At 39.7% G+C, this 26,122-nt stretch overlaps 1 protein-coding gene across 1 annotated transcript in view; it reads right to left on the reverse strand.

The window, feature by feature from the left end:
* Positions 1–244: 244 nt before the first annotated feature.
* The window catches only part of LOC134304073 (lysyl oxidase homolog 4-like), a 75,937-nt gene continuing 50,059 nt past the window's right edge, over positions 245–26,122 (reverse strand). Inside the window, exons 11-21 of the mRNA XM_062989620.1 lie at positions 19,273–19,311; positions 18,524–18,734; positions 18,043–18,220; positions 14,173–14,327; positions 13,155–13,310; positions 11,556–11,718; positions 11,126–11,369; positions 9,873–9,988; positions 9,408–9,544; positions 3,366–3,477; positions 245–1,849 (exon numbers count right to left, since the gene is read on the reverse strand). Coding sequence (XP_062845690.1) covers positions 1,779–1,849; positions 3,366–3,477; positions 9,408–9,544; positions 9,873–9,988; positions 11,126–11,369; positions 11,556–11,718; positions 13,155–13,310; positions 14,173–14,327; positions 18,043–18,220; positions 18,524–18,734; positions 19,273–19,311 — 1,582 coding nt within the window. The 3' untranslated portion in view covers positions 245–1,778. The remainder of the gene's footprint in view (positions 1,850–3,365; positions 3,478–9,407; positions 9,545–9,872; positions 9,989–11,125; positions 11,370–11,555; positions 11,719–13,154; positions 13,311–14,172; positions 14,328–18,042; positions 18,221–18,523; positions 18,735–19,272; positions 19,312–26,122) is intronic.

A 26,122-nucleotide genomic window follows, 5' to 3' on the forward strand; every position in this document is an offset into this window, starting at 1 on the left:
AAATTTGCAACCTTAACCTTTCATTATTCCAGTAGATGAATTGGCCACTCTAAATCACCATATATGTGTGAATGAGTAAAGATGAGCAGCCACACTGTGAAAAATGAACAGGCTTATTACTGTAAGGATTTTGAATATTGCTGACAATAAAAAAGACGGTAACAATGCACAACACGCATACAAAATATTACACATAAATGTTTATTTTCAAGTATTAAAGAAGAAATTCTTACACTGACCCACTTTTTCACGTAGAAACAATTTCAATAACATTACCACAAACGTATCACAAAGGTCAGAGGTCAGTTTGATTGTTATAAATTACAGACCAACAAGAATATATATATATATTTCTCCATACATACTTATCAAATATAGCACCATTACAGCTGCAGCTGAGGATCCAAATGGTTAAACTAAGCACCAATGTCTGAGTAATAAACAAATCCACTGTGAGGAGGTGAAGTTAGATTTTTTAAAGGCTGTTTAAGCTGTTATGAGGCCTATAAGTTTTCAGATGAACATGATCCGTCTCCCTTAATCTGCCTGCTGTGTTTCAGGCATGGTGCAGCACATCTACTAGCACTTTTCCTTGTGTGTTGCTCCAAGATAATACAGAGTTCTACATAAATATACCTTTATTTGGAATGTTAGGTGGCTCAAATATGGCTAAATCTATCAGCTGTTTGAGGTCAAGGTTTTGTGACTAACGACCACTGGAGTAAAGCACTTCTGACGCTGGTGCCGACTCTTAGTTTCTATTTTTGGTTTCTTTGTCATTTGTAACTAAACACACAAAATAAATGCTAGATTAGACTAGATTAGATTAGTTTGTACTGACTGAGCTGTTTCTAATAATGCACAAAAAAATCCCACAAAGAACCTGAATCCTAAAGTTAATGCCATGACAAATGTAGAAAACACAAGCAAGACTTAAGCTAAGAGCCTCTGTTTTTACATGTTCATAAATAAAAGGAACTATGTTTTTCTTTAATACTAAAGGTAAATTGTTAGTTGTAAATTACGTAATATATCCTAAAAATTGCCTTTTGGTTTCATCAATGACATCTGCTGTACAACTCTGTACAAAAGGTCACAATGTACCTATTTTAATATGTTACACCCTTAATCAAGTCATGGGACTCGTCTCTGGTCATTTTAAATTAACAAATATATGAGACACTTCTAATAGCTACATGCAATTAACATTTAAAGATAAAAAACATTTACTGGTATGCCCACTATGTTTGTATATTTCACCTGGGAATGTTCATGTAGTTGGAAGGTAGAACAGTGTACTACAAGATCCAATTGTGTAGCACCTTAGCATTAAGTACTCATATTTAGGTACATTTATTCTCGAGAGCATTTTAAAATGTGAAGAAAGTAGTTGTTTACAGACATGAACTTATGATAGCAGAGATCTTCAATATACTAGCAACATGCAGGTGCTAATCACTAGTATATTATTAGATTAGTTTATTCTTTGCAAAATATCATTAAATCTAAAATAAAGTTACCATGGCTGCAAAGGTGGAAATGTTGGATACCCTCTATATTTCACACATGATGTCTTATTAAACCGTTCTCCCCCCCTTTTATTTATTTGTTCTGCTACTTTAGATAAACCCGTTTATACACTTCCATTGATTAAATCTCAAGAATCTCAATCCTACTGCACATGATCTGTTTGTCTTATTTCCTTCTCTTTCATCTGTAGTTAAACTGACAAAAAAGTGTAAATCCTGGTGGTGATGTTCTGGATATTCTGTCCTGTATTAGAGGAAGTTGTTAGAAATTTGACGCCGGTGTTCAAACAGATCCTCCACCTCTGTGCTGTATGCATCACCTGCAAGAACCAGACATAGGTGGTAAATACATGCAAAGCTTGGATTGAACAGAGGGCTACACCATAATGCTAGCTCAAAAATAGCAGATTTTATAAGGTACAATTCAGCTTAAATAGTTCATTACAGCAGATGCAACTTTATATCTCAACAGTTTATCTTATGAACAATTTCACAATATTTGACCAGGTCATTTGTAGTAACATATTATATATACACACACACACATGTATATATACAGGGGTTGGACAAAATAACTGAAACACCTGGTTTTAGACCACAATAATTTATTAGTATGGTGTAGGGCCTCCTTTTGCGGCCAATACAGCGTCAATTCGTCTTGGAAATGACATATACAAGTCCTGCACAGTGGTCAGAGAAATTTTAAGCCATTCTTCTTGCAGGATAGTGGCCAGGTCACTACGTGATGCTGGTGGAGGAAAACGTTTCCTGACTCGCTTCTCCAAAACACCCCAAAGTGGCTCAATAATATTTAGATCTGGTGACTGTACAGGCCATGGGAGATGTTCAACTTCACTTTCATATTCATCAAACCAATCTTTCACCAGTCTTGCTGTGTGTATTGGTGCATTGTCATCCTGATACATGGCACCGCCACTGGATGCACATGGTCCTCCAGAATGGTTCGGTAGTCCTTGGCAGTGACGCGCCCATCTAGCACAAGTATTGGGCCAAGGGAATGCCATAATATGGCAGCCCAAACCATCACTGATCCACCCCCATGCTTCACTCTGGGCATGCAACAGTCTGGGTGGTACGCTTCTTTGGGGCTTCTCCACACCGTAACTCTCCCGGATGTGGGGAAAACAGTAAAGGTGGACTCATCAGAGAACAATACATGTTTCACATTGTCCACAGCCCAAGATTTACGCTCCTTGCACCATTGAAACCGACGTTTGGCATTGGCACGAGTGACCAAAGGTTTGGCTATAGCAGCCCGGCCGTGTATATCGACCCTGTGGAGCTCCCGACGGACAGTTCTGGTGGAAACAGGAGAGTCGAGGTGCACATTTAATTCTGCCGTGATTTGGGCAGCCGTGGTTTTATGTTTTTTGGATACAATCCGGGTTAGCACCCGAACATCCCTTTCAGACAGCTTCCTCTTGCGTCCACAGTTAATCCTGTTGGATGTGGTTTGTCCTTCTTGGTGGTATGCTGACATTACCCTGGATACCCTGTGGCTCTTGATACATCACAAAGACTTGCTGTCTTGGTCACAGATGCGCCAGCAAGACGTGCACCAACAATTTGTCCTCTTTTGAACTCTGGTATGTCACCCATAATGTTGTGTGCATTGCAATATTTTGAGCAAAACTGTGCTCTTACCCTGCTAATTGAACCTTCACACTCTGCTCTTACTGGTGCAATGTGCAATTAATGAAGATTGGCCACCAGACTGGTCCAATTTAGCCATGAAACCTCCCACACTAAAATGACAGGTGTTTCAGTTATTTTGTCCAACCCCTGTACATCTATCTAAACATATTTGCCTCGTACCTGCATGACATCCGTAAAGGTAGACTCTTCCACCATCGTATCTGCATCTGCATCTCATAACATTATTCTGGAAGTCAGATTCAGCCATGTCCAGTGAGGGGTTCACTTCCACCTACAGCAACCAAGACACACGTTTAGACCACAACTATTGTATCACACCCATCATAAATCTTTCTGACTGTGTAACAATGTAACCTACAGTAAACTGTGTTTTTTAATTGCAGAATTTAAGTGCCTATGTAACAATTTATTGTGTAAATTCACGTGTCTGTATAGCTGCACTAATCATATTTTAATGATTGTTTTTACTAGTTGAAGAAGTTTCTTTATAGAGCTGTAAATAAATCAGTATTAGGACTTGACATCACTGTGCTTTTTGACATTTATTTATACTCGAATGGCACTGGCTTTACTCCACAGTGCATTAAAAACTGCATCATCGTATCACTATTCTTTAACAGATACAGCTGCTGCAAGTGCCATTACCAGGATGGTGAAATGAAATTTGGTGCACATCACAAGAGCTTGAGAGAATGCTTTGTGGTTGGATTAACACATTTGAAATGATGTGTTAGTATGTTTAAAGGAGAAATGCTGAAACTGCTGACAAAAGGCTTTCATGTTGCAAGCCTGAATAAGTAGCTGATTGGTCTGCTGCTGTTTTTTTCCTTCTCCCAATATCCAGTACATTTATGTATGAGAAAGTGAACTGGAATGATTTTTCCATCCAGCAGATATTTAATAACATTCTCACTTTTCCATGTGGAGAGGAGCGTGCATGTCTTGTAAAAACAACCAAATTCAGACAGTGAGAACGAAAGGGTTTCATTACAGTTTCTGTCTAATTTGCATCATGTTTTAAGTCAGTGGAAAATTCTGGCACTTAGAGCTGCATTTCTCTGCATTCCAGTAGCAATGACTGGATAAAACTCCTTTTATTACGTCCTAGGTGTTTTACAGCAATAAAAAATTCACTGTTAGCAGAAATCAGTCAAATCTCAAAGAGTTTGGGCAGGTTGCAAGGCTGATTCCTAAATGACTGTGCAATCAGAGCTTCTACAGTCTGAGTAATGCGCTTAAATGTATGTTCCTAAATCTAGCACACCACAGCCTGGGCTATTTTTCTGAGAGAACGCCCAATGATAGCATGAAATACACACATGCATGGAAACACACTCCCACTAACTCACTTTATTGGCGTGCTTTACAGCTCTTGCAGAGGGGGTTTCATGGCAACCTAAAGCGAATCCTAACACACATCTGAGCATTACGTAAAAACTCATTTCTGTTTGATCTGCACTGTAAACCATATCATAAAGATGGTATTGTCATTGTCCCAGGCAGTTTTAATACCATGTTTGTCACCATGCTGCCTCTGGGAAAAAGTAGGCATAGAATGAGCTAGGGACTAAATTACAGTGGTAAAATGAGAAACGTCCACTTGACTGAATTGCGGGTAAAAATGTCTGGTGTTTAAAAAAAAGCAATGCTACTTAAAGGAACATTAACCAATGATAGCATTACCTTAATTTGTCCCATTACACACTGCTACTTGAACCATTTTCCATTGTACTTTCTGTAATGGTTTCGGTTATGGGCCTAGACTTAACGTTGTAATGGGAATATATCCTCTTTAAATTGCTTCACATTCACTGTAGACACGGTGCAGCGCTTTTACACCACTAAATCGCTGACTTGATGCTTTTCTTGAACCATTACAATAATAGCAGGGCTGAAAAGCCTTAAAACTATGCCTGAATCCCTTCCATTTAAAAATCAAACAAGCAAGCATACACAGACCCAAATTTACTCTAATTATCCCTATCTGCACCTCGCATCGCTAGAGAAACCTGCAAGTACAGGGAGCTCCAAGAAAAACGGAGCACATGGAGAGGGTTTAAATAGTGCTGGACTTCCACAGTTCTGCGCTCATGAAAAACATTATTTTCTGTAATAAGTTTATTTGTGGGTAACTGATTTGGGTTTCAGATTTAAGTCAAACTGCGGTGGATTTCTTGCCAGTGAACCTTATTACACTGACAACTAAAATAAGAGAGAATTGATTAGGTATTTAAAATATACTGTGGTATTTTTCAAATAAATACTACTTTGGTGCACAATTGTATACACCTGTTAGCAGCTGGTGTGGCTGAAAAACCTTAACTCAACAATTAGGAGGGGTGTCTACATACTTTTGGTCCTGTATGTAAAAACTGAATGTCCTTCAAATAGCCAGTATGCAGCGTGAGGATGGTAACATTCATTCATTCATTGCCTTATCCGCTTATCCAATCAGGATCCCAGCTTTTCAATGGGCGCAAGGTAAACAGTAACACCCTGGACGGGATGCCAGTCCATCGCAGGGCAGACACACACATACACACACCCATTCACTTATAGGGCAATTCAGTGTCTCCAATTAACCTGACTGCATGTTTTTGGACTGTGGGAGGAAACCGGAGCTCCCGGAGGAAACCCACGCAGACACGGGGAGAGGATAGTAACAAGCTTGCAATATGGTCGGTTTGGAGAAAGAAGACTTTATAGTGGAAATTTTTGGAAACAGCCTGCTCATGTGATGCTTTTTTACTGTTATTAATCTGACTGTCATTAGTCACTGATAAATAAATATATATATACAGTGTATCACAAAAGTGAGTACACCCCTCACATTTCTGCAGATATTTAAGTATATCTTTTCATGGGACAACACTGACAAAATGACACTTTGACACAATGAAAAGTAGTCTGTGTGCAGCTTATATAACAGTGTAAATTTATTCTTCCCTCAAAATAACTCAATATACAGCCATTAATGTCTAAACCACCGGCAACAAAAGTGAGTACACCCCTAAGAGACTACACCCCTAAATGTCCAAATTGAGCACTGCTTGTCATTTTCCCTCCAAAATGTCATGTGATTTGTTAGTGTTACTAGGTCTTAGGTGTGCATCGGGAGCAGGTGTGTTCAATTTAGTAGTACAGCTCTCACACTCTCTCATACTGGTCACTGAAAGTACCAACATGGCACCTCATGGCAAAGAACTCTCTGAGGATCTTAAAAGATGAATTGTTGCGCTACATGAAGATGGCCAAGGCTACAAGAAGATTGCCAACACCCTGAAACTGAGCTGCAGCACAGTGGCCAAGATCATCCAGCGTTTTAAAAGAGCAGGGTCCACTCAGAACAGACCTCGCGTTGGTCGTCCAAAGAAGCTGAGTGCACATGCTCAGCGTCACATCCAACTGCTGTCTTTGAAAGATAGGCGCAGGAGTGCTGTCAGCATTGCTGCAGAGATTGAAAAGGTGGGGGGTCAGCCTGTCAGTGCTCAGACCATACGCCGCACACTACATCAAATTGGTCTGCATGGCTGTCACCCCAGAAGGAAGCCTCTTCTGAAGTCTCTACACAAGAAAGCCCGCAAACAGTTTGCTGAAGACATGTCAACAAAGGACATGGATTACTGGAACCATGTCCTATGGTCTGATGAGACCAAGATTAATTTGTTTGGTTCAGATGGTCTCAAGCATGTGTGGCGGCAATCAGGTGAGGAGTACAAAGATAAGTGTGTCATGCCTACAGTCAAGCATGGTGGTGGGAATGCCATGGTCTGGGGCTGCATGAGTGCAGCAGGTGTTGGGGAGTTACATTTCATTGAGGGACACATGAACTCCAATATGTACTGTGAAATACTGAAGCAGAGCATGATCCCCTCCCTCCAGAAACTGGGTCGCAGGGCAGTGTTCCAGCATGATAATGACCCCAAACACACCTCTAAGACGACCACTGCTTTATTGAAGAGGCTGAGGGTAAAGGTGATGGACTGGCCAAGCATGTCTCCAGACCTAAACCCAATAGAACATCTTTGGGGCATCCTCAAGCGGAAGGTGGAGGAGCGCAAAGTCTCGAATATCCGCCAGCTCCGTGATGTCGTCATGGAGGAGTGGAAAAGCATTCCAGTGGCAACCTGTGAAGCTCTGGTAAACTCCATGCCCAGGAGAGTTAAGGCAGTTCTGGGAAATAATGGTGGCCACACAAAATATTGACACTTCAGGAACTTTCACTAAGGGGTGTACTCACTTTTGTTGCTGGTGGTTTAGACATTAATGGCTGTATATTGAGTTATTTTGAGGGAAGAATACATTTACACTGATAAATAAGCTGCACACAGACTACTTTTCATTGTGTCAAAGTGTCATTTTGTCAGTGTTGTCCCATGAAAAGATATACTTAAATATCTGCAGAAATGTGAGGGGTGTACTCACTTTTGTGATACACTGTATATATACAGTGTATCACAAAAGTGAGTACACCCCTCACATTTCTGCAGATATTTAAGTATATCTTTTCATGGGACAACACTGACAAAATGACACTTTGACACAATGAAAAGTAGTCTGTGTGCAGCTTATATAACAGTGTAAATTTATTCTTCCCTCAAAATAACTCAATATACAGCCATTAATGTCTAAACCACCGGCAACAAAAGTGAGTACACCCCTTAGTGAAAGTTCCTGAAGTGTCAATATTTTGTGTGGCCACCATTATTTCCCAGAACTGCCTTAACTCTCCTGGGCATGGAGTTTACCAGAGCTTCACAGGTTGCCACTGGAATGCTTTTCCACTCCTCCATGACGACATCACGGAGCTGGCGGATATTCGAGACTTTGCGCTCCTCCACCTTCCGCTTGAGGATGCCCCAAAGATGTTCTATTGGGTTTAGGTCTGGAGACATGCTTGGCCAGTCCATCACCTTTACCCTCAGCCTCTTCAATAAAGCAGTGGTCGTCTTAGAGGTGTGTTTGGGGTCATTATCATGCTGGAACACTGCCCTGCGACCCAGTTTCCGGAGGGAGGGGATCATGCTCTGCTTCAGTATTTCACAGTACATATTGGAGTTCATGTGTCCCTCAATGAAATGTAACTCCCCAACACCTGCTGCACTCATGCAGCCCCAGACCATGGCATTCGCACCACCATGCTTGACTGTAGGCATGACACACTTATCTTTGTACTCCTCACCTGATTGCCGCCACACATGCTTGAGACCATCTGAACCAAACAAATGAATCTTGGTCTCATCAGACCATAGGACATGGTTCCAGTAATCCATGTCCTTTGTTGACATGTCTTCAGCAAACTGTTTGCGGGCTTTCTTGTGTAGAGACTTCAGAAGAGGCTTCCTTCTGGGGTGACAGCCATGCAGACCAATTTGATGTAGTGTGCGGCGTATGGTCTGAGCACTGACAGGCTGACCCCCCACCTTTTCAATCTCTGCAGCAATGCTGACAGCACTCCTGCGCCTATCTTTCAAAGACAGCAGTTGGATGTGACGCTGAGCACGTGCACTCAGCTTCTTTGGACGACCAACGCGAGGTCTGTTCTGAGTGGACCCTGCTCTTTTAAAACGCTGGATGATCTTGGCCACTGTGCTGCAGCTCAGTTTCAGGGTGTTGGCAATCTTCTTGTAGCCTTGGCCATCTTCATGTAGCGCAACAATTCGTCTTTTAAGATCCTCAGAGAGTTCTTTGCCATGAGGTGCCATGTTGGAACTTTCAGTGACCAGTATGAGAGAGTGTGAGAGCTGTACTACTAAATTGAACACACCTGCTCCCTATGCACACCTGAGACCTAGTAACACTAACGAGTCACATGACATTTTGGAGGGAAAATGACAAGCAGTGCTCAATTTGGACATTTAGGGGTGTAGTCTCTTAGGGGTGTACTCACTTTTGTTGCCGGTGGTTTAGACATTAATGGCTGTATATTGAGTTATTTTGAGGGAAGAATAAATTTACACTGTTATATAAGCTGCACACAGACTACTTTTCATTGTGTCAAAGTGTCATTTTGTCAGTGTTGTCCCATGAAAAGATATACTTAAATATCTGCAGAAATGTGAGGGGTGTACTCACTTTTGTGATACACTGTATATATAAATAGATAATGTGCTTTTACACAGTCACATCTGAACTGTGCATCCCCCTACATATCTGTCTACCTTGTAGAGTAAACCACATGTATTTATTTTTCTGCCTCACCTGAAAGATGTAGTCTCCTGGCCTGACATCAGTCACGTCAATCCACTGACAGTCGATGTCATGGCGATACGTATCCCAGCAACCCACTGTGATGCCCTGGTCCCCCATGTTATAGCAGGAGTAGCGCTTTGACAGACCTGTCACCAAGGAGACCAATTATTTGGCGGGGTTTTTTTTTTGTTGCTTTTTAACCACATCATTATAGCTCTGATGTCGGCTTAATTCATTTTCCATTTGTTTCTGTAAACTCAGAGCTAATGAACTTTCCATAAAGCTGATTAGATTAAGATCTTCACATGCAGAGTCGTTAAATTGAAGAGCTTTAATTAAGTTTAAAAGCAACATGCAAGATGCACAACAGAGCACAAACGTTTTAATCAGAGAATACATCAAGATTTAATCTAAAGCTCAACACTGGTACAGATTTACACTCTTTACATTTGTCAGCTCAGAAAAGGAATGTACCTTCAGGGCAGAATGTGTCCTCTAGACAGAAGCTGGCTTTGTGACCCTCTGCCACCTTTGTGCCATTCATGGTCAGCAGGTCATAGTGTGTAAATACTTCAATGCTGTGGTAGTGCCTGTCCAGAAATACAACGAATTTCTTTAGCAAACAAACAAACATTTGCATCTAAATGAAATAAAACCCCGTACTGGGAACTTTCTTAGTTTAAACTGGCATATTTAATTCTTAAACAGCTTCTCTGACCAGGATGAAAAGTTTACAAATGAATAATAGAAGAGAAAAGACAGTTTAACAGTTTAAATCAACAATCGTTTTCAAAAACAAGCTAAACTTTTTCTGTTCTTCCATTGATGTTATGTTAGTTATGTAAAAGAGAAAAAAATCAATCAAATGGCATGGATTTCTTTTTCCACCATGCTTTGCAGTAGAGACAGACCAGGCCAAGTTCCCTGCTGACCACAGCATCCTGACCACAGCTATAAAAAAGGACTGTGACAAGGCATAGTCATCAGGAAAAAAAAGCATCTGAGCTTTATGGTGCCGACATGGTCACATCTGCCAGAAATATTTAAAGGTGTACCTGGGCATTGTGTTCTTTGTGTGTGTGTCTGTGTGATGGGCTTTATTTTATGTACTTAAGGTTTGGTTCAGCTAAGCACCTCATATGGAACAGAAAATAAGCTTTAAACCAGAAGGACAAACTCTCTATAAAACCTTCATGGCCAAATTCCACAAATGTATCCAGAACCAAAATCTCCTGGGGGGGAGGTTGTTTTTTTCCAAGATAGTAAAACTCAGACTGAACACTTTGTATCCATTTGAACAGAACTAAACTAAAAAAATGGCCTGGAAGCCCGGAAACTTCTCTGGCTTACTGTATATTACAAAGAATTTTCAACTGTTTACAGCATTTAGCCGACGCTTTTATCCAAAGCCACTGACAAGTGTGACCTAATACTATTTAACCAAGTGAGAATCAAGGGCTTTGCTGAGGGGCCAAACAGTGACATTTTGGCAGTGGTAGGGCTTAAACCAGCAACCTTCTGATTACTAATCCGGTACCTTAACGGCTGTGCTACCACTGCCCACTGAAAGTCATTACTGTAAATGTTTGTTAATAAATGCTTGTATTTAAAGATTAAAAGTAACAATTGTAGATTTAGCATGGTACATTTAACCTCAGGACCGCACTGTATTTTGTACTTAACAGTTTTCATTATTCAAGAAAACATTCCATATTTCACGCTCCTACCTGTGACACTGGTGCCAGACCCAGTCATTACGTGACGCCCGTGGCCGGAAGTCGGCACGCCCCAGGTTCATGATGCGTGAGGAGAAGCGCAGCAGGCGCCGGTGACCGTAGGGCCAGTTCATGCTGTCGGCTGAGGACGAGAGACAGCGCTCTTCATGGGCGCAGGTAAGCAGGTGTAGAGGGCGGTCCTCTAGATACGCCGACTCCTGGACTAGCTGAGAGTCCACCACCAGGTCAGGTGCAGCTGAACAAAAAGTCATGCTTTTATAGTCACTGTTCTAATAAGTACAGCTTGAAATCATCACAAGAATGATGTGCGTGCCAGTATGTATTGCGTAATTAATAATCATTAAATATCAAATACGCTGCTAATACTAATCAGTACCAATAACAATCAGGTACCATAGTGAGAAAAAAGTCAATCCTTTACCCTCTACACAGGTGACCCCAGCAGCTCTGCCTCCAGCCCCGCGAGGACAGTACACGTTTCCATTCCGCCTGCACTGCTGGATGGACATTTCTGTCCCAACACAATGAGTCCCACTGAGGACAATCTCTCCGGCATCCGAGTTTCCAGGCCAGTACCAGGTTTCCTAAATTACACAACACAGACAATACCAATCTTGACGACGTTCTCGTGCCACAATGATTACCACCGCCTCCAGGATCACTTTAATTCAATGGCAAACACAGTCTTATATCATAGGTGTAGCTCTGTACTGGTAAGTATGAGTTTCAAAAAAATAACAGAAATTACAATAATTGCCTCAATGACAAACATATCACCAATCATGTCTGTGTGGATGCCAGGCCGACCAATAGCAGTGCTGAGATCTACACAGAAATGATTGTCTGGGGATTGTCTGGGGGTCTGGCCATGGATCAGCATTTTATGGCTGTAACTTAGAAGTACAATGTCTGGCCAAAACTTATTACAAATGTAATTATATAACAACTATTATTATAGTAATAAAATGTACAGTAGAATGACATGCTAATCACAGGGTTAATCAGAACCTCCGCCTATGACAGAGGCCATAAATAAAACCAAATGCAAATTATAGCAGTAAATTGCATAAAAAAATGCAAAAGACCTCAAAAACACACAGAATTAGAAGAGAGTCAGTGGGTCACTGTCTGGAGAAGTACGGAGTCTAATGCAGCATTCAGTGGATATTACCCTGCCTGCTCCACTCTACCTACCTCCAGTCATTTAAAACTTGGGTTTATAAAAATATGAAGCACACCCCCATCCAACACAAGCAGCTATTTAAAGTTTGTTTTCTTTCAGTTTGCTGCTTTTCTTTCTCCTTTCCTTAAACGTGTGGAGACGTTTCATGGGAAGCCTGCAATTACTTTCTTCATGGGAAATAATGCCGCTCGGAAAAACAAATGCCTGAGCACAAACACAAAGCCAGAGCGCAGTGGCACGCTAGGCTACGAGGAAACATCAGAAATCAAATGATCATATCAAAAGAGTCGGTCTTCTGTGGGAAGTGCTTTACAAGGAAACTTAATCCTTAAATTGGTCCTGGACCACATAGCTGCACTACACTAGATTGTATTGTATTGTGCCACAATACAAGAGCCAAAATGAAAATCATTTGGAAGATGTGCAACATTTAAATGTGACAGATTAGCAAAATAAGAAGAAATCAGGTTTCACAGTGAATGTAGCCTGGCTTGGTTATCCGTACCACATACAGCAATGTGTGGGAACCCAACACTGGAAGGTGATAAGAAGCGATGGCATATTGGGCACATTTCAGAGGGCGCATGTGGTAATTTGGTATTAAATTGCAATTTTTAAGTTATATCAATGCATATATTAACGTTTTCATTATTACTGGGTATCAGGTGAATGAATTGCGTTCCAATCTGAAAGAATAAAACACCTGTCTGTGTTAATCACACATATGCTACAGATGCACATCATACATGAGGTTAAACATACTTGCCATAAGTTACAGCACACACAGAATCAGCTCATAAAAGCAGATACACATTTCAAATGTGTGTGTGTTCATACCTGGTGAGCTGTGGAAGCAAAGCCCAGTCCTAGCTGTCTGCAGACTACCATGGCCTCATTAATGCCCCAGTTCTCACTGCACACAGAACCCCAGCGCCCATCAAGCAACACCTCCACTCGGCCCTCTGAGGTGTCCCGCCCTCCTGCTAAACGCACCTGAGAAAGAAGAGAGGTTTGTTTACTTTATGAGTAGTACCGCTTTATCCTGGTTGGAGTCACAGTGGGTAAAATTATCCCGGAGAACGAAACCCAATGCAGTAACACACCCTGGACAGGACACCAATCCATCACGGGGATTGTCTGTATGTATTGACTGACCGGCCGATAGCACCGCTATGGATTTGAACCCTGGATCACAGTGGTTGTGGGTGGTGCCACAGAGCGAGCACCTGTTTAATTGTACCTTCTTATACAAATATATAAATACTGGTTGTTTTGACCTTGGTATTAACCAAATGCATTTGAATGGAAATAGAGCTGCAGATGAGACTACACAATTCCAAGGTCACAATGTCTTAATGCAGGAACCGACTGTATGAAGAAACCCTAATAAAGCAACACAGTCGGTTCCTGCTTTAGGACATTGTGACCTTGGAATTGTGTAGTCACAACAGGGTTTCGTCATTAAAACTACTCTAAAAATCACAAGAAGCTTTAAAAAAAAGGATAAATAACTCCAAAAGCTCTTTAAATAAAGCTTGTGTATGTTTGCACATCAGCACGCTTGTGTCAGTATCAAAAGTCAAATGCTGTGAGTCTCAGACGCTGCCTGGGAAACATGTTGAACTGTTTACTATTAAAAAACCTTCAAATTCTAATCACCTCTCCAACCATTCTTACTGCAATTCTTTAAGGGGGGTGAGAGGGATAATTAATAGCACCAGGCCTCCTAAAAACCAACCACAATTACGCAACCTGGCCGTAAATAGTAACAATTTGTTCAACATGCATTCAGATCCCTGTGTGTGTGTGTGTGTGTGTGTGTGTGTGTGTGTGTGTGTGTGTGTACATGACTCACTGTGGCTGCCAGGCCAGTTTTGGGAACATTGCAGCGTACAGAAACGTCTTGGTTGTGTTTGCAGGTATACAGGGGGACATCACGATACTGGCACTGCATTACAGAGCTCTCTCTGCCCGTACACTGTACTGAGTTTATATGGATCGGACCGGTACCTGTATAACAAACACACAAGAAAACCACTCACGTAAGCACTACATGCAAAACTGATGTCAGCCACACAAGGTTAGATTAAAATAGCGTGATAGATGTGCTTTAAATGTTACTAAGATACATCCGGGTATATCTTCAAACTGTTAAACTAGCCCTATTTATATGGACATATAGAAATCACCAGTTGTAGTCAAAGTTAACACCAGAGAGCCACCAAATTAAAAGAATGCTCTCATCTGGTTTTTGGATACAGGGAATTGACTTCTAACTATTCAGAACACTATTCCCAGAACACATGCATAAATCAATTGTCCTTTACTGATACTCTGTGTGAATATACAATCACTGATTTTAGTCCTTCTTACCAGATACTATTCAGGTGGTAGACTGTTCTCAGCACTGCAATGATACTCTCATATCAGTACAACATACACTACCATGTAATTTACCTAGTTATTATCAGGAGTAGCAGAATTAATGGGTTTAACACCTCACTGTCAATGCAGGAAGGAGAACAGTGCTCCAGTGAATGTGTGCTTGAGAAGGATTTCCCTTTCGTAAAGTGCTTGGTTAGTGTAAGAATATAAATCATGAAAATATTAGGGTTTGTCTTATAAGGACATTAATTTAAAATGTGTTGTGTGTGAAGGAGAAAGCGTAAAAATAAAATCAAAACAGTTTGGCCTCTTCTGCTTGTTTGTACCAGCAGTTTAAATTCCGTCTGATCACGTCTAGTGTCTAATAACACACAACCACATTCCCCAGACAGGTGGTCAGCTAAGTCTTTTATCCATGCATTCGCTCTCTACTCAGCAGCTAGAAATAGTGATTAGCACGTTTTGCTTGGCTCAGACAGTAAAGCAAGAAAAACAGATCACAACCCGGCGTGGTGCTCTGTGCAGCTGTGATGTGGATTCGAGGGAAGCGGGTGTGCACTCAGTTTCCCTAGCGAAATTACACCCCAAAAACCAGAGCACCGTTTAATGACTTAAAATAGACACAACGGGCACGGAACAGAGTGCACAAGAAGAAACAAAAAGGAATCCTTGTCATTTACAGCACAGTTGGGCCATGATGTCATTAAGATGAGTCAACCACAATTTTTTTTGCACTTGTGACCTTTACAGAACTGTCCTCCAAGCAAAAAAAAGTACAGAGTTAGACTGAAAAGATGCTTTTGTTCAATGTAGCCCCTTAGACCTGATCATGAGTGAAAGCAAAAAAAAAAAAAAAAAAATCCAACTAAACACAGGATATTTTAACTTAATCTAACTGCACACCTATAACGTGTACCAAGAGGGCATGTTCCTAATAAAAGGGACAGTAAGTTAAAAGTGCTGCACCTGATGCACTCATACCAGAACAAACACTACCATGTCATTACCATGCTAGTATCATTGCATTGCCGTGCCGAGCCCACCCTCCTTCTTTCATAAATTCAAAGCTGAAGAAGCTCTCAGTAATGAAGCCGTGATACAGCATGGGTGGCCCTTCTGTGCCTCATTACCAAATATTTTACCCATTTCCCACACAGAAGCAAGATTTTGTTTTTTCATTCAGCCACAAAAAAAAAGGAAAACGACACAATTCGGGCATTGTAGACCAGTCTAAACAAAGATGGTAACACTGGTTTGGAAAAAAAATAGACAAAGCTGGTCATCTAACGGCCTGTTCAAAAGAGCACAGACAGCAGGAGCTAAGGAAGTTAATCACATGACTTTTATCGTTTATTAAGATTTAAAATCCAAACGTCATCACCCATGACCACACAGTTCAGAAATACAGCTGGCTATAAAGAAATTTGAAAATATACTTCACTTTATTTCAACAGTGTTCAGCAAAAGACTTTAGGTTAAGTGGTCCAATTATCCAATCAAATACAATATCAATATATTACAACCAATATTACCCTATGTATGCCAAATCTGACACATAATGCTCACTGTGTCAAAGGTTCCTAATAACCTAATAGCTGAACAGATTTCAGATCATAAGGACTGGACCAATTTTAAGCTTGGTCCTAATGTTTTGGCTTATCGGTGTATATAAACAACAAATTAAATAACTAAACCCAGTATTGTAAAGAGTAATTTATTGTTATTTATCTTTGAATTGCTTTGTAGTTATAATATTTGTGAATGCACATTACGTGTAAAAGTTTAAGCTTGTATTTGTTGAAGTTCACAGTGAATTGAAGGATTTTTTTACATCATTGTTTTTTGTAAATGCCAGTTTCTGACTGGATTTTGCAGTACATGAGCAGTTTTCTTCGAGTTTTTTGGTCTTGCAGATCTCGCCCTTATTTTCAGTTTTACACAGAAACTGCTATTTCTTAATGCCAGTTTAAGCATGGAAGCATGGGAAATTGCCAGTTAGAAGCAATTTGATGTCTACAAAGCGAGGAAATTATTTTTAAAGATATAAATTAGCTTTCAGTTTTATATAATTAGTCAGCTGTTTTAACTTACCCAAAATATTTAGAGCCTGTCTCGGCTGTAGTATGTGCAGATGGGCACGTTATGCTAACTACAGCCAATACAAATCATTATAATCCACATTTAAACTCCCCATGTAAAGACAGTAATTCCCCAATAACCCATAACACTGTATATAATTATAATTTACATTATAAACTCCCCAATAACCCATAACACTGTATATCATTATAATTTACATTATAAACTCCCCAATAACCCATAACACTGTATATCATTATAATTTACATTATAAACTCCCCAATAACCCATAACACTGTATATCATTATAATTTACATTATAAACTCCCCAATAACCCATAACACTGTATATCATTATAATTTACATTATAAACTCCCCAATAACCCATAACACTGTATATCATTATAATTTACATTATAAACTCCCCAATAACCCATAACACTGTATATCATTATAATTTACATTATAAACTCCCCAATAACCCATAACACTGTATATCATTATAATCCACATTTTAAACTCCCCATGTAGACAGTAATTCCCCAATAACCCATAACACTGTATATAATTATAATTTACATTATAAACTCCCCAATAACCCATAACACTGTATATCATTATAATTTACATTATAAACTCCCCAATAACCCATAACACTGTATATCATTATAATTTACATTATAAACTCCCCAATAACCCATAACACTGTATATCATTATAATTTACATTATAAACTCCCCAATAACCCATAACACTGTATATCATTATATTTATGTTTATATACATTTTAAACTCCCCATGTAAAGACAGTAATTCCCATAAGTTTCTGATCTTGAATAAGCAGTAATAAAGACTGCAGTCGATTTGATTCTAAAAATGACGTGATATTTCCTGCACTGTGACTGAACCAGAAGTCTAATTAGAATCAAAGCCAAGCCAGAACTGTACAGCAGACAGACATGCCTTTACATTTTCCTCATTTCTATTTCTGACCCCATTTTCCATGCTCGTTTTAAAGCACCATTTATTTTGAATAGGTCTATTTAATATGAACTTTGTACCTTTTTCATTTCCTTTTACATATTTATTACACTCATTTGGATAGAGTTTTTGTGCGCAGCCAGCTTCTTTGAAGTCAGTTTCAAATGTGCTAGGCACCATTTAGCATACAATAGCCTTTTATACATGCTACAGTGTCACAAGTGAATTAATTTTCCTTCAGAGAGTAAGAACACCAAACAAAACAAAAGTGTTTCCTACCTTGGCCTAACATTGCACCTCTAATTGCCTCTTTGGCAGTGCCAAAGCCCAACTCCCTACAAGCAACGCTGGCTGCACTCAGATCCCACAAGTGATCACACACCGTGCCCCATTTGCCCTCCTTCAAGACCTCCACACGTCCCTCTCCGAGCCTGGGACCAGCCTTTAGACGAACCACCTGCTCACACACACACACAAGCCCAGAAATAAATGATAATTTAAAATCAATTAATAAAAGATTACATTCTTACATTTCAGCATTTTTATTCTAGAACAGTTGAAGCTAGCAGTGAACCTTAACTTTAACATTCCCTTCAAAGCTGCAGGACAAAAACAAATGCACATGTGCTGCCAAAGCTAACAAACCACAACATAGTGGAAGAGTTTCTGGGGGTTTCTAATTGTAAAGGCAACACAACTTCTCCTTGTTTGTTTTGAATTATGGAACATTGTGGTATCTGTTTTTTCCTTTTTGGCTTACCTTGGAGGAGTGCTCGCCTTGAAACTGACCAGATGTGGAAAGTTGGGAGAACTGTGGACCTGGTACACATCGCACCACAGCATGCATACCGCCGTTACATGGAACGGTATTACGTGCAATAGAGAGTTGAGTCTGGCATTGTGATAAGGACATCTCAGTGCCTGAACACTTCACCTTCTCCACCCAGTAGCCCTTCTTACTGACTGTAGAACTGGAGAAAGAGATATCAAGTGTTATGGGTAACAAACAGGCATAAAAGGTTCATGTTAGAACAGTTTTAATGTTTTAAATTTTGTTTAATATTATTTTCATCTATTAAAAGTGTGCTTCAGTGTCATTCAGTTACATAATGTTTGTATATGATGACCTATTTACTTTAAACACCTAACTCATGCAGGTGTAGGTTACGCTGAGCTTAAATGTCAAGTTCCAGAGTCATTATGATCCTTATTTTTTGTGGTATTACTAATCTCACTAATGACAAAAATATTTTTCAAGCCTGCATATCTAATATCTCTTAAGTTTTTAATTTAAATGCATCCTGACTAGATCCAAATGCAATTATATAAACACAGCAATGACAAAACTGATGAATAAAAACATTTATATTTGTGCATGACCAGTTACTATTGGACATTTCTGCCAAAAAAAAATTCTCTATAGCCAGCATTTAGTGATTAAAAACTCTGGTGTGCACATTCACTAATAAACAGATTATTTCAAAGGTCAAATTTGAATAAATGCTCTACCGTGTGGCTGGATCTGCAATCTTGGAATCCCAATGTTTCCTGAAAAAGAAGAGATTCCAAAAACCATAAAATAAACAGACAAATACACCTCATACCATCTCTGAACTCAATAAATAGCTTTTTGAGCTCAGACAGTCTGGTAAACACGGCATATTTTTGTGTGTTTAGGTTAGCTGAAGCTCCAACCTCGCATGGCAGGCAGAACTTCCGACTGCACACACAAACAAGTACACGTACACACATCAGTACAGTTGGGCTCTACCCCATGGGTTCGGGTAAATAAACCGTAGCTGTATATATCACACAGACAAAACAAGCTCAGGAGGTTTCGGTGGTTTTGTGGATGACTAAACAGACGTACAGAGATCACAGTGTACCATGGCTCCAGCCAGACATCCATCGTTCTTTCACACCCTCATTCCGGCCTTTCATTTATCTCAATGTAAACCTCTGTCAGAGAATGAGCAGTTTTGCACCTGATCGGCCGAGTTAAGACAGACCAAAGTTTCATGCTTCTTAAAACAAGACACAAGGTGGTGACACTGTTTCCATTTTCTTCTTGGTGATGAACGTGACAGCTGTTTATCACACCCTACTGCAAAATCATACAAGCATGTCAATCTAAACAGTGCTTCCTTTAAGACCATGTTTACACTGAGCACTGTCAGTACGTAAGGAAATGGTCCCTACCCCAGTGTCATATTTCTGGGTTGTTCAAATGGTGTTACCATCAAAGATGAGTTGTGTTGTGTGTGTAATACCGTTTCAACCCATGAAGTGAAGTATTGTTGGTTTTTTGAGGGTTGTGGGGTTGTTCCATAGAAGATTATACATGGTTAGAGTGATCTTACTGCCTGGGTTTCTGCTATATTTGGGCTTTTGAAGCAGGCGATGTGTTTGAGTATTGTGGCTGACAGATGGAAGATCATATCATGCAATTTCGCATATAGGTGGTTTTAATAATTTACCTATTTTAAACACTGAAACTTAAAAAAAAAAAAACTTTATACAAAAGTTTGGAATGTTCTGCTTTTAATGACATGCCTTTAATAGAGATTAATACTTTTATTTATCAAAATGCTATTAAATTGATTTAAATATTATAACAAAGTAGATAAATAAATGTCTGCAATTTCAGAAACCTTTATTACCACCTATTTTAAAACTAAGGAAAAAATAAAACACATTTCTGATAAGAATAACGTTCACCCCACTGCTAGCTTAACACGTTGCTCCAGTAGAAAATTAAAGACAAATAGTAGAAATTAAACACATCATAGCTGACTGCTCTTGGGTTAAGGGAAAATGTTGTAAATGTGTTTGGCATTGAACCACTTCATTAAAGAGGTTTAAGCTCCATTGTTTCTCACTAAAAGAAACACCCACACAAACCATAAAAGAAGGCAGGAAGCTGGGATGCTAACGGGTATTTAAGCTAAATATAAGCACAGGCTGGTGCTGATTGGGTGCCACATAGCACATAAGGGCTGGAAAGCATGACGACGCTTTATGCACATTTAACTGAGGAGAGGATGATTCACAAAAAAACGGGTTTACTTTTAAATCTAATCTTAATCTCAAACCTAAGCTAGTGCAGGTTATCGAAATCTTGGCTATAATGCATCTGCTGTGCTAATGCTAATAAACACAATCATAATGTATATGCTACAGCTTTGCACAGACTTTCCATACAAACCCTTCTTTAAAAAACCTGCAAAAGTGCTATTTCAATGCAAAAATTTAGACAATGGCATATCATGAATGAAGACGCAAGGTGTAAAATGTTGGATCTAGTATTCTAGTTTTCTTACCACAAAATACTACACAATGTATTCTCTTCAAATGTGCATGTGTGTTACAATTAGTTATTCATGCTGGAGTGGTTCAGAGGGTTTGAATAAAAACCCAGCAATGGATTGGCACCCTGTGTAGGGCAGGATTCCTGACTTGCGCTCAGCGTTTCCAGGTGAAACCGGACTCACTGTGACCCTGACCAGAATAAAGCAGTTTCTTTCTGCTGCTATTTTAGTTAGCTTTTGTTTCTCTGTTGTGCTTGTAATTACTGCACCATGCACAAGCACACGCTATCAGAAATAAGCACCGATATAAAATCATAACGTGATGTTATAAGCTGGCAGGGACAGCACCTATATTTAGATTTGACTTCCTACCTGGCCTGGTTGCAAATGAAAAAGAGAAATGGAAAGATCTCTAGTGCTATGCCTGAATCCCAAAAGCAAGACTCTGTTTAACCCTAGCACAGAATTTTAGGTTGCAGCACATAGCGCCACCAGAGAAGCAAGTCCTACGCACCGCTGTCTGCCCAGTACAATCACATACAGAATGTGCGTTGGTGGTCCGGTCTGGTTCAGGCCATGGTTTTTGCAGAAGTGCTTATTTGCCACATATGCACCTTTTATTAGCTGCTAGTTAAGGCTCAGTCTTACAGAGACGTACCGTAGAAACTAAGAAGAAGAAGTACAAAATGAAATAGAAACAATTCAGGGGAAGTGCAGAACAATTTTGGGGCATTTTTTTAACTCGCTGATTTATTTAAAGTGATCCTTTATTTAAAGTGAACTATGGGAAAGTTCAACAAGGCTACTATGACAAAAACCATCAAACCACAGACTATTGAGTCATTCTTAATTTCTCTAGTGTGTCTGTGTGTGTGTATTAAATGTGGTTTAGCAGTAAACATGGCTGTTTAAAATGTGTGTGTGTGTGTGTAACAGAGAAAGTGAGAAATCTACAGGCTGCCGTAATGAAGGTACGTGTGACTTTTCACACATATCATTTCTCTGATTTGTCTGAGCCATTTTTGCACGAGACAAGACATGATAAACGAGAAAATTACCTTAAGAGCAGTCATTTAAGATCAGACGCATTTCTTAACATGTGCTCATGGACCTGGCTGTGAGTTGTGAAAGACTTAAACAACCTACCACATACTCTAAATTTGGCAGCCACGCTATTGGTTAAGGTTAATTTTAGACAGACGTAAAGAAAAAATACATCAACTTTCATCTTGTTTTACCTCTCCCCCTAACTCCAAGTTTACAAAACGTTTATTCATTTATCTTTAGTAAGCGCATTTTCATGTTTAAGCTTATAGTCATTTCAAAGCCAGTACCAAGAACACCCTGGACATGGCACCACTCTATTATAGGACAATACTCAAAGCTAAGGGCAATGATGAGCAGCCAATCCACCTCCCAGCATGTTGTGGGAGGTGAGCGAAAAACACAGTACAGGGAGCAAAACCTACACAAACGCATGCCTGATTAAAACCAAGTACTGAGTCCCAGTGCTGGGCTTTAAAGCATTGATTCTCCACATGTGAGCGGAATTTGTTATGCAGTAAACACTGATTTTGTGGTTCAAAACCTTCACGTACCAACTCTTAGTCAGCTTAGGTACACATGTACCACTGACGCTATCCATCCAAGTTTGGAATTTAGAACCAAGATGACGCTATATTGCAGCAATGTTTGATGCCCGCTAACATAAGCAGGTCTAACTTTGCCAAGATTTACATCAGCTGTGGAATGAGGTGTGTCTGACCCATCAGCTGGCAACGTTTCTCCTGGTATCTGTTTATGTTCTCTTCTATGAGGAAACGTCTGTCAGGAGAGCCGAAACACAAGCCAAGACCTGAGTGTGTGAGAGAGGTAAAGGACAGGGTGAGTTATGTATAATCAGAGATGTAATGGTAGGACAAAGACAAAACAGTGGGTAAGAATTTCTGAAAGACTGTCATACTGTACATGTGCACAAACCTGTGCACCACAACCAGCATATTTATATCAGACACCAACAAAAACTGAAAAGATTAAAACGTATTTCACTGCACATCATGCGTGCAATGTTTTCAAAAATGTGGCGTGTAATGGAAAGAGAACCATGACAGTCCGAGTCAATTTAGGTGTAAAAATACAGTGAAGATTGTTCCAAAAATCTGAAAAATGTTAGTGATCATTTTTAAAGAATAAACCTTAGTTTGTTTGTTTGTTTGGAGGCTATAGACTGTTAAAAGGCCAGAGCTGTAATTTACAGTAAACCACAAAGATTGCAGTTTTGATGTTTTCAGAATTTAACAAAAGATGTCCTAAAAGTTACTAAAATGCTTAAATTTTAAAAACCAACATGAACTGAAAAGCAGGCAGCAACCGAAATCGTTATTCATCCAAAATGACAAAAAGAGAGCAAGAAGGCTTCAAGGGCCATATGGGCGAGGTCCTGTGCTGCTGACACAGCCAAATCGAACACAGCTATTAAAACTCAGAGACGCTGCGGCAGGATTCCACCTTATAATTACTGCATTCGGAGCGCTACGTGCCGGTCTGAGCGGACAGCAGCTCAGAGCTGAGATGTTGCATGATGCCGGGAGAATGAACCACAAAGAGGAACTTCTGGTACATTTTAATTTTAGGGATTTTTTTAAAATGAAACTATCACTTTCACAGCTGCATGCAGATTTTTTTACCTATAGAAAGCCTGATGAGTGTTATGTAACCTTTAAATATGGCATGAATTCTATAAACTCCTGCTTAGGTTGAAATTACACGAGTAAAAGCTAAACGACTATAAAACTGAGCTATAGAAAGTGGACAGGGCTCTAGCCTGACACTGCTGGGGTGCGACCTTCCGTAATTTTAGTTTGTATGTGGGAGCTTTAGGTGCAATAATGTAAAATGTAAAAATATACAAACTAAATGTATTAATGGTACAGAAGGTACCACCCTGGCAACAAAATGACCATTTTTATACTTCTGCTTTTTTAGAGTTTCTTTTTTTAGTTACAGTGCCCCTACTATATTTATTTTGGGCTGCACTATCAAAACCATGCACACATACACTAACAGCCAGAAGTATGTAGACACCCGACCACGAGCCTGGCTGACATGCCATTTTAAAATCATGGGCAGTAATATAAAGCAGTTCTCTTTTTTATAGAAAGCTTTGCCAGGGGACTGGAGGCTGTTACAGCTGCACTACACCTTGGAATATGTCTGCAGTAATTTGTACCCATTTAGTCAAAAGATATTTGTTCAGGTACTGATGTTTATGAAGTACTGGGTATAGATGCAAATCCATTAAGAAATAAACAAACAAGCCAAACAAGCTATGCTTAGAAAAGCATATTAAGTTGTCTGTACCTTTTGCTACCAACCATTTTGCTACCACTTTCATCTTAATGACATATAAACTAGCATGTTTGATTATATATTTTACAAACTGAAGTTGATTCTTCAATGTATGACATGCACTGTTCTAAAAATGACTATTTTTTTCAAGCAATCTCTACATCAAAATACACAGTTGTCATAAACTGTGGCAGTAAACATTGGTGCAGTAGTTTGACTAAGCTCAAAACAACAGTTTGTTCTTTAATTAAGGCGTTCGGTTTGTTCCTGGGCATGACTTCAGTTCAGCGTTTACAATCGAAGCTATTCCAGGTTCACATAAGATTTTTCTGCATGGATTAAAACCACACGTACTTTTTCTGTTCATAATCACATGTTACTGTATATACGCAGAACTTGCTGCTGTTTTCAAGTAAAACTCATTGGCGAGTCACTGGAAGGATACATGAGAGAAAGGGCATTTATTTAAGTCTTTCATTCCTCTAAAGGGTTTGTAGGACAAATGTAAAAAATTGCCAGCAATGATTGATGCTGCACTGACTCTCTACTCTGAAACATCACCACAATCAATCATTTTCAATCACACGACTGTAATGAACGAGACTGGGTTGAAAACTTCTAACTAGAATTCTAACTGGATTGTGGTCTTGTTTCTAGCTGACCTCTAACACAGCTCATGTCATTCCTTAGTGTAAAAATACATACTGAAAAGAATTGGTTCCTTCTTACTGTAAGACTCAGCGTGGACGGCACCATAATGAGTGGGTGTGGGTGTGAATCTACTTTTGTTCTTAAACGTTCAATATCAAAACATCACAAATCTGCTCCAACCCAAACGTAACTACTAATTACAGGCATGCCCTGGGCTTTAAAGGTTGATTTTACATGCACACAATATACTTTTCTCATCACAGTGTTTACATGACAGGAAACATTTGTAATCATAGAATTGTATCCATCTCAGTGTGGCTTTAGACTAGGGCGCTATTTCACCAAGAATGAATGACTATCGCACTGAGTGGACAAAAAAAACAACAAATAAATTCTCATTCACAATCAGCACTCATCCCGTTTTCATAACACTGCCTTAATTTCCTCGATCACCTGTTTGATGTGGGAAGAATGAAGGAAACAGCTAGCTTTTGTGTCAACACATGCATGTAATCAGTGCAGAGCAACACCCTTTCTACTAAATACAAAAGGCCGTAGCCATGAAATCATATTTAACTAGAAAGATACACATTCTAAATATCCAGAGGTTGCAGTAAGACTACAATTTGAAGCTCTCTATTGCAGTGTGCAGATTACATCATGAATTACTCCGGCAGAGTATTCAACACTCAATTTATCACTAGGGCTGCTGTGTCCCAAATCACACAATGTACCAAACATTGCTACTATTTTTAAAACTGTTTAGTAAGCAGTGTGCGGTTTGAGACACAGCCCTTTAACCCACAACCCTTGAGCTGTGTTCAGTGGGCACTTTACCATGATACAGTGATTTCATGCTAAGGTAAAGCACACTCCTGTTTTTGGAGCAGGGACATCTTTTTTGCATGACAGCATCTAAACTAATGCCAGTGGAAAGCTCATTTGACTGAACAATATGTTTTCATTCATGGCAGACCTGCTTTGGGGGTTAAAGACATCAATCCATCATGGGGCCACATGCCAATCATGTCTGTATGTAGAGCCTGACAGGA

The sequence above is a fragment of the Trichomycterus rosablanca genome, chromosome 27, assembly GCF_030014385.1.
Source record: "Trichomycterus rosablanca isolate fTriRos1 chromosome 27, fTriRos1.hap1, whole genome shotgun sequence".
In the NCBI taxonomy this organism is placed as follows: Eukaryota; Metazoa; Chordata; class Actinopteri; order Siluriformes; family Trichomycteridae; genus Trichomycterus; species Trichomycterus rosablanca.